This window comes from Temnothorax nylanderi, unplaced genomic scaffold, assembly GCF_030848795.1.
Source record: "Temnothorax nylanderi isolate EJ_2023f unplaced genomic scaffold, tnyl_v1.0 TNYL_tig0366_pilon, whole genome shotgun sequence".
Classification (NCBI taxonomy): Eukaryota; Metazoa; Arthropoda; class Insecta; order Hymenoptera; family Formicidae; genus Temnothorax; species Temnothorax nylanderi.
Genome location: NW_027249428.1, coordinates 104,201 through 123,011, shown reverse-complemented (window position 1 = coordinate 123,011; position 18,811 = coordinate 104,201). Strand labels below are relative to the sequence as shown.

Below are 18,811 nucleotides of genomic sequence, written 5' to 3'. Positions count from 1 at the left end.
CTTGCCCTCAAGAACATGACGTTTAAAATCCACGGATAATTCTAAGCGAGTATGAGTCACAGCAACGTGGTCTAGTCTCGAGTGAGAATGTGGATCTCCAGGTGAGAGATCCATTTGTGATTCTATTTGATGGTGTATCTTGACATGGAAATATACTTCTGGCATATGTAAGCTTGCTGTCAGCTATTAATAGGGGATGTTTTCCATCGGAAGTTTGTTCCGGTTTCAGCCAATATATTGCAGGTGATTCTGGATCTGTTCTATATTTAATTTAAATTTTATATTCATTTATTTTATGATCAACGTTTGGTAGAGTAATGGCGAATTTACTACCAAAAATATTATCATGATTAACAATAGTTTTAGTTAATTCTTTTCTGGTAGCTAAGTCTCTTACACTATCTATTTTAAGTTTATAATTATCTAAAACTAATTCGTTACACGTCGGCATTTTCTTCTCTATTGTTAATATTGCCTTGCCCTCAAGAACATGACGTTTAAAATCCACGGATAATTCTAAGCGAGTATGAGTCACAGCAACGTGGTCTAGTCTCGAGTGAGAATGTGGATCTCCAGGTGAGAGATCCATTTGTGATTCTATTTGATGGTGTATCTTGACATGGAAATATACTTCTGGCATATGTAAGCTTGCTGTTCAGCTATTAATAGGGGATGTTTTCCATCGGAAGTTTGTTCCGGTTTCAGCCAATATAGTGCAGGTGATTCTGGATCTGTTCTATATTTAATTTGAATTTTATATTCATTTATTTTATGATCAACTTTTGGTAGAGTAATGGCGAATTTACTACCAAAAATATTATCATGATTTACAATAGTTTTAGTTAATTCTTTTCTGGTAGCTAAGTCTCTTACACTATCTATTTTAAGTTTATAATTATCTAAAACTAATTCGTTACACGTCGGCATTTTCTTCTCTATTGTTAATATTGCCTTGCCCTCAAGAACATGACGTTTAAAATCCACGGATAATTCTAAGCGAGTATGAGTCACAGCAACGTGGTCTAGTCTCGAGTGAGAATGTGGATCTCCAGGTGAGAGATCCATTTGTGATTCTATTTGATGGTGTATCTTGACATGGAAATATACTTCTGGCATATGTAAGCTTGCTGTCAGCTATTAATAGGGGATGTTTTCCATCGGAAGTTTGTTCCGGTTTCAGCCAATATATTGCAGGTGATTCTGGATCTGTTCTATATTTAATTTAAATTTTATATTCATTTATTTTATGATCAACGTTCGGTAGAGTAATGGCGAATTTACTACCAAAAATATTATCATGATTAACAATAGTTTTAGTTAATTCTTTTCTGGTAGCTAAGTCTCTTACACTATCTATTTTAAGTTTATAATTATCTAAAACTAATTCGTTACACGTCGGCATTTTCTTCTCTATTGTTAATATTGCCTTGCCCTCAAGAACATGACGTTTAAAATCCACGGATAATTCTAAGCGAGTATGAGTCACAGTAACGTGGTCTAGTCTCGAGTGAGAATGTGGATCTCCAGGTGAGAGAACCATTTGTGATTCTATTTGATGGTGTATCTTGACATGGAAATATATTTCTGGCATATGTAAGCTTGCTGTTAGCTATTAATAGGGGATGTTTTCCATCGGAAGTTTGTTCCGGTTTCAGCCAATATAGTACAGGTGATTCTGGATCTGTTCTATATTTAATTTGAATTTTGTATTCATTTATTTTATGATCAACTTTTGGTAGAGTAATGGCGAATTTACTACCAAAAATATTATCATGATTTACAATAGTTTTAGTTAATTCTTTTCTGGTAGCTAAGTCACTTACACTATCTATTTTAAGTTTATAATTATCTAAAACTAATTCGTTACACGTCGGCATTTTCTTCTCTATTGTTAATATTGCCTTGCCCTCAAGAACATGACGTTTAAAATCCACGGATAATTCTAAGCGAGTATGAGTCACAGCAACATGGTCTAGTCTCGAGTGAGAATGTGGATCTCCAGGTGAGAGAACCATTTGTGATTCTATTTGATGGTGTATCTTGACATGGAAATATATTTCTGGCATATGTAAGCTTGCTGTTAGCTATTAATAGGGGATGTTTTCCATCGGAAGTTTGTTCCGGTTTCAGCCAATATAGTGCAGGTGATTCTGGATCTGTTCTATATTTAATTTGAATTTTATATTCATTTATTTTATGATCAACTTTTGGTAGAGTAATGGCGAATTTCCTACCAAAAATATTATCATGATTAACAATAGTTTTAGTTAATTCTTTTCTGGTAGCTAAGTCTCTTACACTATCTATTTTAAGTTTATAATTATCTAAAACTAATTCGTTACACGTCGGCATTTTCTTCTCTATTGTTAATATTGCCTTGCCTTCAAGAACATGACGTTTAAAATCCACGGATAATTCTAAGCGAGTATGAGTCACAGCAACGTGGTCTAGTCTCGAGTGAGAATGTGGATCTCCAGGTGAGAGATCCATTTGTGATTCTATTTGATGGTGTATCTTGACATGGAAATATACTTCTGGCATATGTAAGCTTGCTGTCAGCTATTAATAGGGGATGTTTTCCATCGGAAGTTTGTTCCGGTTTCAGCCAATATATTGCAGGTGATTCTGGATCTGTTCTATATTTAATTTAAATTTTATATTCATTTATTTTATGATCAACGTTTGGTAGAGTAATGGCGAATTTACTACCAAAAATATTATCATGATTAACAATAGTTTTAGTTAATTCTTTTCTGGTAGCTAAGTCTCTTACACTATCTATTTTAAGTTTATAATTATCTAAAACTAATTCGTTACACGTCGGCATTTTCTTCTCTATTGTTAATATTGCCTTGCCCTCAAGAACATGACGTTTAAAATCCACGGATAATTCTAAGCGAGTATGAGTCACAGCAACGTGGTCTAGTCTCGAGTGAGAATGTGGATCTCCAGGTGAGAGAACCATTTGTGATTCTATTTGATGGTGTATCTTGACATGGAAATATACTTCTGGCATATGTAAGCTTGCTGTTAGCTATTAATAGGGGATATTTTCCATCGGAAGTTTGTTCCGGTTTCAGCCAATATAGTACAGGTGATTCTGGATCTGTTCTATATTTAATTTGAATTTTATATTCATTTATTTTATGATCAACTTTTGGTAGAGTAATGGCGAATTTACTACCAAAAATATTATCATGATTTACAATAGTTTTAGTTAATTCTTTTCTGGTAGCTAAGTCTCTTACACTATCTATTTTAAGTTTATAATTATCTAAAACTAATTCGTTACACGTCGGCATTTTCTTCTCTATTGTTAATATTGCCTTGCCCTCAAGAACATGACGTTTAAAATCCACGGATAATTCTAAGCGAGTATGAGTCACAGCAACGTGGTCTAGTCTCGAGTGAGAATGTGGATCTCCAGGTGAGAGATCCATTTGTGATTCTATTTGATGGTGTATCTTGACATGGAAATATACTTCTGGCATATGTAAGCTTGCTGTCAGCTATTAATAGGGGATGTTTTCCATCGGAAGTTTGTTCCGGTTTCAGCCAATATATTGCAGGTGATTCTGGATCTGTTCTATATTTAATTTAAATTTTATATTCATTTATTTTATGATCAACGTTCGGTAGAGTAATGGCGAATTTACTACCAAAAATATTATCATGATTAACAATAGTTTTAGTTAATTCTTTTCTGGTAGCTAAGTCTCTTACACTATCTATTTTAAGTTTATAATTATCTAAAACTAATTCGTTACACGTCGGCATTTTCTTCTCTATTGTTAATATTGCCTTGCCCTCAAGAACATGACGTTTAAAATCCACGGATAATTCTAAGCGAGTATGAGTCACAGCAACGTGGTCTAGTCTCGAGTGAGAATGTGGATCTCCAAGTGAGAGAACCATTTGTGATTCTATTTGATGGTGTATCTTGACATGGAAATATACTTCTGGCATATGTAAGCTTGCTGTTAGCTATTAATAGGGGATGTTTTCCATCGGAAGTTTGTTCCGGTTTCAGCCAATATAGTACAGGTGATTCTGGATCTGTTCTATATTTAATTTGAATTTTGTATTCATTTATTTTATGATCAACTTTTGGTAGAGTAATGGCGAATTTACTACCAAAAATATTATCATGATTTACAATAGTTTTAGTTAATTCTTTTCTGGTAGCTAAGTCACTTACACTATCTATTTTAAGTTTATAATTATCTAAAACTAATTCGTTACACGTCGGCATTTTCTTCTCTATTGTTAATATTGCCTTGCCCTCAAGAACATGACGTTTAAAATCCACGGATAATTCTAAGCGAGTATGAGTCACAGCAACATGGTCTAGTCTCGAGTGAGAATGTGGATCTCCAGGTGAGAGAACCATTTGTGATTCTATTTGATGGTGTATCTTGACATGGAAATATATTTCTGGCATATGTAAGCTTGCTGTTAGCTATTAATAGGGGATGTTTTCCATCGGAAGTTTGTTCCGGTTTCAGCCAATATAGTGCAGGTGATTCTGGATCTGTTCTATATTTAATTTGAATTTTATATTCATTTATTTTATGATCAACTTTTGGTAGAGTAATGGCGAATTTCCTACCAAAAATATTATCATGATTAACAATAGTTTTAGTTAATTCTTTTCTGGTAGCTAAGTCTCTTACACTATCTATTTTAAGTTTATAATTATCTAAAACTAATTCGTTACACGTCGGCATTTTTTTTTTTTCGTTAATGTTGCCTTGCCTTCAAGAACATGACGTTTAAAATCCACGGATAATTCTAAGCGAGTATGAGTCACAGCAACGTGGTCTAGTCTCGAGTGAGAATGTGGATCTCCAGGTGAGAGATCCATTTGTGATTCTATTTGATGGTGTATCTTGACATGGAAATATACTTCTGGCATATGTAAGCTTGCTGTCAGCTATTAATAGGGGATGTTTTCCATCTGAAGTTTGTTCCGGTTTCAGCCAATATAGTGCAGGTGATTCTGGATCTGTTCTATATTTAATTTGAATTTTATATTCATTTATTTTATGATCAACGTTTGGTAGAGTAATGGCGAATTTACTACCAAAAATATTATCATGATTTACAATAGTTTTAGTTAATTCTTTTCTGGTAGCTAAGTCTCTTACACTACCTATTTTAAGTTTATAATTATCTAAAACTAATTCGTTACACGTCGGCATTTTCTTCTCTATTGTTAATATTGCCTTGCCCTCAAGAACAATGACGTTTAAAATCCACGGATAATTCTAAGCGAGTATGAGTCACAGCAACGTGGTCTGGTCTCGAATGGAAATGTGGATCTCCAGGTGAGAGATCCATTTTAAAATTGGTGTGAACCTTTATAAATGCGTGTCGAATAGAACTAAACAGTATCGCTCGCTCTCTTCCCTCTTCTACTGGTCTATCTCCTACTGTCCTACTTTACTGCAATTAATGTGCACCGGCAACTCATACTTGACGGACACTGTCGTGGTTCGGAAATCTTGAATCAATAGTCTGCCGCAAACGCGAGACGGAGATCTTGGCCGAGCATCGATTTGATGCCGCGCACGAATTTTTAAGTTGATTAAATTGTCCTCTGAAAAGCGACAGGAGCAAATATAAAAATAAGAAAAAGAAGAAGAGGAGGAAGAGATCCATTATTTTAAGAGAAACAGCTATATTGAGTCAATTGTTTGTGAAGTACGTATATCTTTCCTCTATGGCCATCTCACTCAAATTTACCCTATATAGTTTAAACAAATAAAACATTTTAATGCATTTACCTTTCATGTCGCTGATTAACTCGCAATAAATCTGCTGAGCGCCGCGCGCCGTCCAGTTAACTCATTGATATTAATTTTTATCATGCAGTGAGACGCCGCAACGCAGTAAGAAAGTGCATTCCCCGACAAATCTCCGCATCCGCATGTATCAATTCTCGCTCGAACACCTGGAGAGTGTTTAGTATTTTTAATAAAAGTAAACTTTACGCACTTAATGTGATTAGCAATAGCTAATAATAATATAATTTTTAAACATATATATCAGATCCATGTCGCCAACCTCTTGATTGGTATGAAATTGTTGGAAATAATATTGTAAAAATATAAAACAATAAGAGCTTCAAAATCGAATTACAAATAACAACAAAAATAATTTATTTACATATTTACAAGCTTGTAAACTAAAGAAATTGATGATTAAGTTTGATTAAAGATAATTATACGGAATAAATAATATAAAACTAAATTTAAAATATTTTATACGAAATGGAAGGTAAGCACGAAACCTGTTCAATCCTGTTTCATCCAGTTAGGCCCAGTTTCACAAGTGTCGGTTAACTTTTAATCTTAGATTAACTCACTCTTCGTCTCTTTCTAAGGGGGACGTTAGAAGGAGACGAAGAGTGAGTTAATCTAAGATTAAAAGTTAACCGACACTTGTGAAACTGGACCTTAGGTGTCACATTCTGTCAAAGTTAAGTTTATTTGTCCGTTTTTGGGTCAAAGCATTTAAGTTATTAACCCGGGATTTGAACCAGGTTGCGTGATTAATCCAGTCTAAAGAGATATCGAATTTTGTATGTTTTAAACCGAGGGTCAGATTTGTTTATTAAGTTAAAATTTGGAAAATCTACTTGTATTAAATCCAAAAGGATTAATTTATATGGAATTAAGGTTTGAGTTCTATTGTCTTGAATTTCACTTTCTAATTTCTTTAATTTGAATAAGAATGGAAAAGGACCTTGATTTAATTGTATAGCTTGTTTAATCTGACATTAATATATCTGGCTATATATGACTTCATATATAGTTGTATATAATGCTATATCTAGTTATATGTAGGGTGCACTACTCATATATCATTATATCTGGCTTCACATACATTTATATACGATTAGATATGGTGCTATATCTGGTTGTATATAGCGCCAAATTAGTCACATTAATATATCTGGCTATATATGACTGCATATATAGTTGTATATAATGCTATATCTAGTTACATGTAGGGTGCACTACTCATATATCATTTTATCTGGCTTCACATACATTTATATACGATTAGATATGGTGCTATATCTGGTTGTACATAGGACAAGATTAGTCGCATTAATATATCCGGCTATATATGACTGCATATATAGTTGTATATAATACTATATCTAGTTATATGTCGGGTGCAGTACTCACATATCATCATATCTGGCTTCACATACATTTATATACGATTAGATATGGTGCTATATCTAGTTGTATATAGCGCCAGATTAGTCACATTAATATATCTGGCTATATATGACTGCATATATAGTTGTATATAATACTATATCTAATTATATGTAGAGTGCACTACTCACATATCATTATATCTGGCTTCACATAAAATTATATACATTTATATACAAGTAGATATGGTGCTATATCTGGTTGTATGTGGGACCACTGATTGCACATGTGGCCATGTATAATTAGATATGACCCCATATAAAAACATATATAATTATATATAATTATATATATACCAGATATAATTATATATGATTATATCTAATCATTTTTTCCCGGGTTTCTATTTGATTTTAACAATTTTTTACGTAGGACTACTCATTTCCGACTTATATTGCGAGGAAATATTTGTTCTCATAATTTCCGAAAGTCAAAATTTCATTTAAACCGTAATATTTCCAGAAATATTAGTTGCGCGGTATAACATAAATAATGCATTTTGTAGGTAATTTAATTCTCTTTCACTTTTATTGTATGCATTTTTTACTTTCGGACAGCCAGAACTGAGATATTTTGAAAAAACACTCGAAGAAACAGCTCTTTCCTCATTTGGCCGATGCTTCAAAAAAATCTATCTCGGGAACTAATGGTCGTACGAAGTTCTACAAAAAACCAAATTGCGAGGAATTTTATCAGCTACATTTTCGCTCTGAATGTTCTTTCCCGTGAAACTAATAATTTCCGAGTTATTCGCAAAAAACTCATTTTTGTACTCTTTTTTTCAAGATGGCGCAGCCGGCTCACGCTCTATGTATGGGGACTTTTAGTATGTTTAAAAGAACACTAAAATGAACCTGTATACCAATTTCCAGCTTGCCGGCAATTTTTTCATTCAAACGCCCAAAATGAATCTAATTTGACTGGGCTAAAGGACAAGAGCCAATAACCGAACAACAGGATTCTAAATAATATAGTTTAATATTCCGTAAAAATAACTGGGACGTTTCGTGCTTTACAAAGACTTTTTCAATCAATCAAATAAATCCCTCTAATTAACTGTAATACATCATAATAATCCCGTTACATAAAAAATCCGTCAAGAGATGAAATAAATTAAAAGGAAGTTTAACATCATAAGATTAACATTCATTAATAATTATAGCATTTTTATTATGGAATTTATCCTCTCTATTGATTTAAATCATAGCGGTCGTTTTTTTTTACTTTCTTAATATTAATAATTATAGTATACAAATTACATGGAGTTATTAAGAAGCCACATCAAGTTGAAAGCCCAAAAAACCTTCCCCCGAATATTACTGTAAAGAATTTATTGCGAAAAAACCCTGACTGAGATAATATTTTTTCGCAATAAATTCTTTACAGTAATATTCGGGGAAAGGGGGGATGTTAGATACGATTTGTATCAGCATCAAAAACTAAATCGATTTGCGATTTATTTAAGTGAATTTACTGTTCTAACGAAAAACTGTGTTTCAAGACCGACAATTCGTTGGCGCGCAGTTTAGTTGGAAATAGTATTAGAAATTCACACGGAAATTATTTGCTACTTAGATCCTAACTCGGACTTGATGGCGTTCTTATATTATAATTAATTTAATGTCAAATATACAGTCTTAATAACTAATTTTTGAAGGAAATTTATAGTTTTCAAAGGAAGAAAATTCTCGAAATTATCGATGATTATACGTGTTATAAAGTGAAGAAAAAGTTTCTTGAAATTTGTATAAAACACGTCCAGCATGCAGATGAACATTGGTTTGACCAGAACAACGAGTGTTATCCACATAGAATCCAAATGTTAGACTTTATGTTAAGAGTTAAAATATATGCAATTGCAAAAAAAATAACACTGGAGGAAGAGAAGGAATAAATACAGCATCTAGAAGATCAAAAGAAATTAAGACAAAATGTCAAAAACTGAGAAATATAAAACATATGTAAAATCGTCTATTATGGCCCAACTTATTATGACTCAAAGTTTTCCACTTAAATTAATTTTTACATTTTAAGCATAAAGTCGACCGTCGTAATAAGTAATGTTAAAATGCATTCTGCGCTCGCCGCAGTGACTACTGTCAAAATGCCATGCATTCTGCGCTCGCCGCAGTAAAATGCATTCTGCGCTTAGCGCTGTTTATAATGTGCAAATAAAATATACGCTCGCTCATCTATCTGCATTAGTGTCATCTTGTGCACTGTGTTCATACAAGAATTCGTGCAAATGGAGTAAATTGCTACCTATATGTGCACATGGGTATCTTACCGTTTAGAGTACAAAATATCTATAATCTAATGGGTAGATATGATTGCAACCCGTCTGTAATACAGCAGCGTGTTTATAATCCAGTAAGTAAATTAATAGCAAATTGTTGCCAATTTGGCATTAAACTCACTTACAAAGAACTTTGCCCATTTTTATAAAGGTTTTAGGCCCCTCGCGTCTAGTAACGAGACTTAAAATGAAAGATTATTGTTAGAGGATCGAAATATTTCTGTATAAACATAATCCTTTATTGTAAGTTAATACCGTTCAGAGATACACTCTTTGAAAGATTAGAAAAATGTACAAAATGGCTTTGTTTCATTCGATTTTTCGACGTCCTAATAGGCATCTCCTTGTGATGACGGATAATAAACTATTTTAATATATCAATTGAAGTACTTTATACAAATAAATTTGTTACTACTGATCCAGCTAATTGCAAGTTTCTGGATGTGAGTCATGGATATTCAAAATAATTGATTGTAGCCATTACCTACCACTATCACCACGGAGAAATGTCCTGGATGCCGAGAAATTGAATGAAAGAATGCTATAAAGTATATATTTTTAATGTTTCAGAGAGTGTATCTCTAACCATCAATGTCGACTTAGAGGATTATGTCTGTAGAATATTCTGATCCTCTAACAATAATTTTTTATTTTAGCAAAGTCTCGTTGTTAGACGCGAGGGTTCTAAAATAGACAGGGTTCTTTGGGGCAAATCCAATTATCAATAAAGTAAAATGTGATATAAAATAATGTAAAATCTCATAAAGTGAGAGAATGTAAATGTAATGTTTTATTATAAAATAACAATAAATATTTTAAAATTGAAAAATCTTCCTATACTTATCTTCCCGATAAATCATGTAATGGTCATCACCTGCGATGATGTTTAAAACTTTCAAAGAACTTTGTTCCCAATTGCAAATAACACTTAATATAATACTAAACAGCAACTTACTTTAAAATAATGTTTAACGCATTACATTTGTTTTGCTTTTTCACTTAACTTTTGCATATACTTACAATAGATTGAGCAGTAAAAATAAAATCAATAACTCAATAACATAAATGTTTTGTCGTTTATAGATCTTCACAAGTTCGAATTCCATTTCAACGATGACAAAATCTTTTCCTGTTCATATTTTTTATTGTTTCTATCGTATATCGACTGATATCTTTCAGGAGATCGTATCTCAAAAACTGTCACTTTACAGGATTCGTAAATTTTTGTTTTGTTGATAAGCAACAAACAAGATAGCTTTACTGTTCAAAAGTATAGTGATTTGGAATTAAAATACAGCTTTATTGTTTAATTTGATATTATTCGTGGGAAACAAACGCAAAAACGCAATTTTTATAGATACGACGCACTTCAAAATTGTAATCAAAGGAACAAAATACGACATATTTATTTTTAAATAACATTTATTATTGTCATTTAAAAATAAATATGTCGTATCTTGTTCATTTGATTATAATTTTGAAGTGCAAATTTGTCGTATCTACAAATACGAGAAAATGCGAGAAAATTTCGACAACTATAATTCATTTTTGGTAATCTATTTCAAGATAGGATGTAGATGTGTGTGTGAAGCTAGCGTCTCATTTTGCGGAAACTCACAAATTATTGAGAGTTCTGACTTCCTTTTCAATAGTTTTAGAGTTCCTGATAGTTTAAACAAATAGTTCTGGCCATTAAAGCCAAAAAACGCGTCAGTACAAACTGAGACGCTAGGTTCACGCACCGTCTCACTTTGTCCTACACAAGTTCCACTCCTGTATCTCATCAAATTTTGCGAGATCTATAGTTCTATAACAGTTCTATAAAGAGTTCTGCCATATAAAAGCAAAAAAATTAATTATAAGATACTAAAAAAAATTACAATGTAACGAGTGTACCGAGTTGAGACGCCAGTTGAAATCTCGGAGTTCCGGTTTATGTAAAATATTTTTCGAGTAGTTCTGAGCATATTGAAGCATTTTCTAAAGAGTTCCGAGCGTTAGAATCTTTGTGTTATATTTTAAAAAATTAATATTAACCGAAAAGTACTCATGACGGAAAACGATGAGACGCTGTGCGAAATCTCGGAGTTCCGGTTCATATAAAATATTTTTCGAGTAGTTCTGAGCATATAGAAGCATTTTCTAAAGAGTTCCCGGCACTAGCAATGTTGTATAATTTTAAATAAATTAATAACGCTCGAAAGTCAGGAATTTATCGAAAATGGGTGAGACGCTGGCTGTATTTCGACAGTTCTGCGAGTTTTATTACATTTTTCGTGTAGTTCTGAACGTGTTCTAACGTTTTCTAAAGAGTTCTGGCGATAAGCGTTATTTAATCATTTTTTAAATAATTTTTATCGCCCGAGAAAGACGCATTTGCGGGTATATGGGTGAGACGCTCGATAAATTCCTGATTTTCGTTATTAATTTATTTAAAAATTATACAACAATGCCAATGCCCGGAACTCTTTAGAAATTGCTTCAATATACTTGGAACTATACGAAAAATATTTTATATAAGCCAGAACTCCGACATTTCCTACAGCGTCTCACCCATATACCCGAAAATTGTAATAGAACTCGCAGAACTGTCGAAATACGGCCAGCGTCTCACCTATTTTCGATAAATTCCTGACTTTCGAGCGTTATTAATTTATTTAAAATTATACAACATTGCTAGTGCCGGGAACTCTTTAGAAAATGCTTCTATATCCTCAGAACTACTCGAAAAATATTTTATATGAACCGGAACTCCGAGATTTCGCACAGCGTCTCATCGTTTTCCGTCATGAGTACTTTTCGGTTAATATTAATTTTTTAAAATATAACACAAAGATTCTAACGCTCGGAACTGTTTAGAAAATGCTTCAATATGCTCAGAACTACTCGAAAAATATTTTACACAAACCGGAACTCCGAGATTTCAACTGGCGTCTCAACTCGGTATACTCGTTACATTGTAATTTCTTTTTAGTACCTTATAATTAATTTTTTTGCTTTTATATGGCAGAACTCTTTATAGAACTGTTATAGAACTATAGATCTCGCAAAAAAACAGATGAGATACAGTGGTGGAACTTGTGTAGGACAAAGTGAGACGCTGCGTGAACCTAGCGTCTCAGTTTGTACTGACTCGTTTTTTGGTTTTAATGGCCAGAACTATTTGTTTAAACTATCAGGAACTCTAGAACTATTGAAAAGGAAGTCAAAACTCTCAATAATTTGTGTTTCCGCAAAATGAGACGCTAGCTTCACACACACGATGTAGACACTTAGCTTCGGGGAAGCAGAAAAACCGGAAATTGTGTAAAATCGACCTCAAATTGTGTAAGATACGACCTCCCGAAAGATATCAGTCGATATGTGAAAAATATATTTCTTGATTAAATTAATAAATTAAAATTTAAGAAATTAATAATAAAATAAAAATTAATTTTATAAACTGAAATTAAAAATATTAGATATTAATTAAAATTTAAAGAAAAATAAAAATTATAATCAATAATTTTATAAACTATAAATTAAAAATATTTTTGTAACACTCTTTGCGGTGTGTGTAGAGATGGGTATAGTATCGGTATTGTTAAATATTGATTATCAATTTAATTATGTAATTGTACGTTTCAGTTTCAGACTGCGTTTCAAGATTGAAAGTACGGCGCGTGTAGTTGACGAAGCGAAAGAATATACTTTTAAAATTCACATGAAAAATTGTTACTATATAGGTGAACAAAATTCAGCCTGACCGTATTTGGCAGTTTAATTTGATGAAAATATTAATTTTATGAAATTACCAGGGAAATTACATAAAAGTTTATTTGAAATTTTAATTGATATACAAACGTGAAACTTTCCTACACAGTATAAATAATAAATATAATTAATAGAATAAGTTTATTAAAGAAGCATCGCGAATTAAAATATTTATCCTTTATTTGTTCTTAAAAGAAATTTCTTATGTCATTTATGATTAAAAATATATAATTGATGCGTGATTATTAACACCGAGATTAATACAGAATCTATTGCGTCAAAAAGTTGCAACTATATACATAATACCATTCAAAATTTATGAATTATTTTTTAATTATGTATTCGAAGTTAAGGGTTTTTTTTAAATAACCGCAATATTAATCGGATGGCAATAAAGTTAATTAAAAATAGCGGGTATTAAAAATAAAAATGAAAGAATTTTTACTTTTGATATCCGGCCGCTATATGGCTCCGACATTTTGAATTTATCAACTGAATTTAACATCAGATTAATATTTAGCAACCTGAAAAACTCTTAAGTTTGAATAACAAAAAAATTTCATAGTTTCTTAATTATATGTATAATGGTCTATATAAGTCGCAACTTTGATGCAATAGACTCTATGTTAATCATCAATATCTTTTTAACTACAATTGACATAACAAATTTCTAAGGGCTGAAAGTCCTAACAATTAACATACTTAATTTTGATTGCAATATAACTTCTCTAACACGTCACGCGGAGTTCTCGGCTTCCCTGGCGAAAATTAAGAAGCTTTATAAAGCGTTGACAACCGTTCAATGAGGGTTTTTTGAGAGTTTATACGCTTTCAAACTTTATAAGAACGCTTACACAACGCCGTTGGATTTTGAACGTTTTCAGAACGCTTATAAAACGCTGTATATAACGTTTCATGAAAGTTCTGAAATGCTGAGGCAACGCTTTTCAGAGAACGCTCAGTAAACGCTGCGTGCAGAGAGTTTGCTGTCAGATTTTTCAAACGCTTTTCCCAACGCCGTAAAACAAGCGTTTTCAATCCGTTCAGCAAACGCTCTTCCGATGGCGAATTGTAGAGGCGCAGTGAACGATTTGTAAGGCGTTAACGCAAACGGCTTGGAGACGCCCAAGAAACGCTTTTCCCGACTCCGTAACACAAGCGTTTTCCCTCCGTTCAGCAAACGTTCTTCTAACAATGCCGCTAGGCGGCGTATCTTTCTCGCATTTAAAATACATCCAGCCGCGTATATAAGCAGACCCCCTGCGAGGCGAAAAGCAGATTTTAACATTTAACGCTCTTTACGCCGTTTCTTCTAACGACAAGAGTAAACGCCCGTTAAGCTCAATAGAGGCTGCACGCAGTTTTCAATGATGAAAGCAAACGCTTTCGACTTATCAGGGCTGCGTTCGAAAACGTCACCCGAGTGCACACGAGTATACTCCCTTCTCTTTCTATCTCAGCGAGTTAGGAGAAGGAAGTATACCCGTGTGTACACGGGTGACGTTTCCGAACGCAGCCTAAACGCTTAACAGAGGATCTCTAAATGTTTTAAAGAACTCTCAGCAAACGTCATACGTCATGTAAACGCTGTGCAAACTCTCAAAAACGCTATATACAAACGCCTTTCAAACGCTGCAGCGTTGCAATTTCCGCTCTACGAACTCTCTACTGACCGTTTCTAAACTCTCAACAAACTTCCGCAAACGATCACGTAAACATCAAACAAACGTTTATGAAACTTCTCATTTTCGTCAGGGTTAGAGATCAGTGCTCTGATTCTATAACTATTAACAACAATTCATTATCATTATATTGTCATTGCGCAGCTTTTTTATCATATATTATATCTGCACAACGATAATATAACGATAATAATGAAACTGTATATAGTTATAAGAGTTACAGAAAATAGCCTTAACGACGCGACTTATCGAGCGACTTCGTCCGAAAATGACCCGGCGCTTTATCTTAAGAACGTAGTTACTGTATTGGCCGCTACACGGTATGGCGCTGAAACCAGTAAGAAATGCTGGTCTCGTCTCAACCCGGACCTTTGACTATCTGTCTATTAATCTGTGGCATGACCACTCTCATCCTTCTCTCTGCTACAGCTATACGAATCTTAATGGATGCACCAACTTTTTACCATAGGAGATGAGTTACCGACCGCAACTGTAATGAACCGAACGATCCATAGGTGACACCAGCTTGAATCGACCGCTTCGATCGACGAGTCCGAGGTGATGTACAGGCAAGTTAAAAACTGTGAATCAAATAACGTATATCGTATGTACATACTTTTCTAATATATCCAACTGTCTTACGCATTTTTCTTTTTACATATAATTTTATTTAATAACACGATTTCTTAATTCTCCATCTATGCGCAACGTATTTACCGCATGTACTACGTTTACGCGAGCGTTACTTTTGTAGTAACTTACGATAATTCACTCGTTTACGCAGAGTAAATTATCGTAAGTTACTACAAAATTTCCTTTACGCGAAGTGTTCGCGAAATCGCTGATTAATCCCGGCGATGGTAGCGGGATGAGAAGGACGCGCGTGGAGGGTGTTAACAAATTCTTTCTTTTGTTTAATGTAACTCAGACCACAGTCTGAGCCGTCTTTAATGCGTCTAAATATATACAATCTGACCTGAGAAATGATGAGCGGTGTATGAATGATAAGTCTTTGATGCGCGAGACAATTATATGAATTGCCTCGCTCGTGGTGATTCGCCCGTGAGCCGTTGAGACACGTGGCGGTCGGCACTCGCGCACGTGTGAGCCTGAGTCGTCGTGTTGATGTACCAGAGCTGGCTGGGGTGAGCGGTCTCTTTACACTTTACAGTCTCTTGGCAGCTTCAATCACTGCGAGCGGCACGGTATGCAGTTCTACGAACAGAACTCACAGAGCACACGTCGTACGTACGATCACAACGCGGACATGTTTCTCTCTGAGGCGAGGGAGAAGCTCGCGATGAGCGCGCCCGTGCTTGCGCAAGCTGCCGCGTCGATCCGGCCTGTCGATACCCGATCGATGCTGCCATCTGATGAGATGGCGCAACGCGAGCGTAATCTCGAACGCGAAGGAATTATCGTAAGTTACTACTGAAGTAACGCTCGCGTAAACGTAGTAATATAGTACCCCTGCATAAAATGTCGGATTGAAAATAATTAAAAAGTATTGATATTTTGAATACTTCTGAATTCTGCTTTCTGATGCGAAGAAAGGGATTGAAAAGTATTGGTTCGCATAAAACTTTACCGCGCTGAATGTGAGACAGCAGTGGTTGAGGCTTTGCATTGAAAAGTATTGGATCACATTAAATTCATCCGCGTCGAATGCGACTTTTGGCATCAATGCTTCGTATTGAAAAGGATTCGGAAGTATTAGCAAATAGAGGTTCATATTCCTTTCTATGACAAAGTAGAAATAGACAAATTTTAAAATTATAATTTTTTTTATTACAATCGTTTAATTATAAATACAGCAGGTGAGAAAATGAAACTTGCTTAAAAATTAAGTAAAGCTGCTTTATAAAGCTCTACTACATGTTGTACTCTCAGGGTATTAGCTAATATATCTCACAATCAGTCTGAAGCGTCTGAAGTAATACTTAAAAAAATATTTGAAATATCACAATAAACGATGAATAGAATAAGAGTTTCTTTGGTTTATAATCTAAGTAAATTACATTGGTATGTCACGGAATTCTTTCAGACAATTCCGTGACATTGCCCAATTTCATATAAAATAATTTTTATATGAAATCAGGCAGCCTGACGATGGATATGTCACGGAATTGTCTGAAAGAATTCCGTGACATACCAATGGTCACAATCGCTTATAATGACACTACTTCGTTTAACGTTACATCACTTGGAAGAATGAAAAATGTAGATGGAAAAGAATGGAAATTATTTGATGGGACCGGTGGATTGCTGCAATTTTCAGGTTCGTACATTTGGTTAACAGCATTCTGTGCATTAAATTGCATTGCTCTTGTTCCGGATGTCTACTTTCCCAATTTGGTAAGAAGGCTTCCATTCCTTCCTGTCGTTCTTCTTCGGAAAGGCCTTCCTGATCTTCGTTAGTAGGTTCTGTTTTATCTGGAAATTTATCGTCTTCAATCTGATCTTCATTCAGGGATTGAGCAAATCTTCACATTTCTTCGGGCATTTCATTTTCGTCATCGGATTCACGTTCTTCCTCCTGAGTTTCTCCTCGAGTCTCTCTATCACCTACAAACACAATTATAATGTAAAATAATATAAATATGGGTCACTGTATTGAAAATAATGTAGCAGTAACTTGCCTCGTGGGAGAGTTTTCATATCAGCAATTTTTTTCCGGATGTAGTCAAACGTTTTTAGTGCTTCCATATCTGCTTGAATGTCATCCATACCTCTTTCGGTCATTAACCAATACCGATAGAAGTCTGAAATGTGGGACTTTGGAAGCTGGTATTGTTGCAAATTCCTTAGTGGAACGAATGAATATGTATAGAAACATATTTCAGCATTTCAGTTGTACTTAATCTCTTAATTGCACTTGTTTTCACGAGGAAATAATACACTAAATATTTCACGACGGGATTGGACAGGATAATGAATAGCACGAGCACGAAGCATGCCGATCCAGCCGATCTTGCGTTTCAGCACTGCTGCTACTGCTGCTAGGCGTGTGATGGGGGTAGCGCACACAAGGAAAGAGCCGTGTACGTGTGCGCATGTACAGTGTGCACGGCTCTTTCCTTGTGTGCGCTATCCCCACCACACGCCTGGCTGCGGTGTTGAAACAGTCAAGTATATATTTTATTTCGCCCTTACGCATTGAAAAGTATTCGAATCTCCTTTCGGAGTGGCAAAATTTTAACAAATACGAACTTACGCATTAAAAAGAATTCACTTAGCTTAAAATATTCCTCGCATTCAATCGCAATCGATAACCTTCAAACGAATGCGAATTCTCGCATTAAAAAGGATTCAATTCATTTCAAATATTCCTCTCATTCTATCGCATTCAATAGAATTCTATCGAATGCTAACCCTCTCATTAAAAAGAATTCACTTGGCTCAAAACATTCCTCGCATTCAATCGCAATAGATAACATTTAAACGAATGCGAACCCTTGCATTGAAAAAGATTCACTTCTTTTGCTAATTGTTTTTGGATTCAGAGGTATACAAGATTTTCACGTTCTATTCCCAGTATCGCACTGAAAAGTATTGACCCGTGATCCAATCCGAGATTGTTGCAAAGTAGAATTCATGACAAAATCTCGTGAATGCGAAATAATATTTTTGAATAAGACGTTTTATGCAGGGACGGGATCCGGCCGCGTGATTTATACGTTTATCTGTTATTTTATCGAAATGCGATTTTAATGGAAGATTACATATCAGGTCATACATCGCGGCCGGTGTGCCTAGCAAAATCTTGCCGCAAGTACCCTCAATTAGAGCTGTTTTAATTAAATTTTTTAAGACAACTTCGTTCATTCGTTTGCGAAGTAAATGAAGCG

General features: G+C 34.3%; 1 protein-coding gene and 2 long non-coding RNA genes across 3 annotated transcripts; all 3 read right to left on the bottom strand.

Moving 5' to 3' along the window:
• Positions 1–597: 597 nt before the first annotated feature.
• On the bottom strand, positions 598–1,116 carry LOC139781828 (leukotriene A-4 hydrolase-like). Its single transcript, XM_071720721.1, has one exon. The coding sequence runs from the start codon at positions 1,114–1,116 to the stop codon at positions 598–600; it is 519 nt and encodes a 172-aa protein (XP_071576822.1).
• A 3,562-nt stretch (positions 1,117–4,678) lies between these two features.
• On the bottom strand, positions 4,679–15,763 carry LOC139781826 (uncharacterized). The gene is made up of 3 exons (XR_011720694.1): positions 15,449–15,763; positions 5,787–5,953; positions 4,679–5,599 (listed from the first exon to the last, which is right to left on the bottom strand). It is a non-coding gene; the product is annotated as an uncharacterized lncRNA (long non-coding RNA).
• Positions 15,764–16,728: 965 nt separating this feature from the next.
• LOC139781823 (uncharacterized) lies at positions 16,729–17,905 on the bottom strand. Its single transcript, XR_011720691.1, has 2 exons — positions 17,603–17,905; positions 16,729–17,528 (listed from the first exon to the last, which is right to left on the bottom strand). It is a non-coding gene; the product is annotated as an uncharacterized lncRNA (long non-coding RNA).
• Between the last annotated feature and the right edge of the window lie 906 nt (positions 17,906–18,811).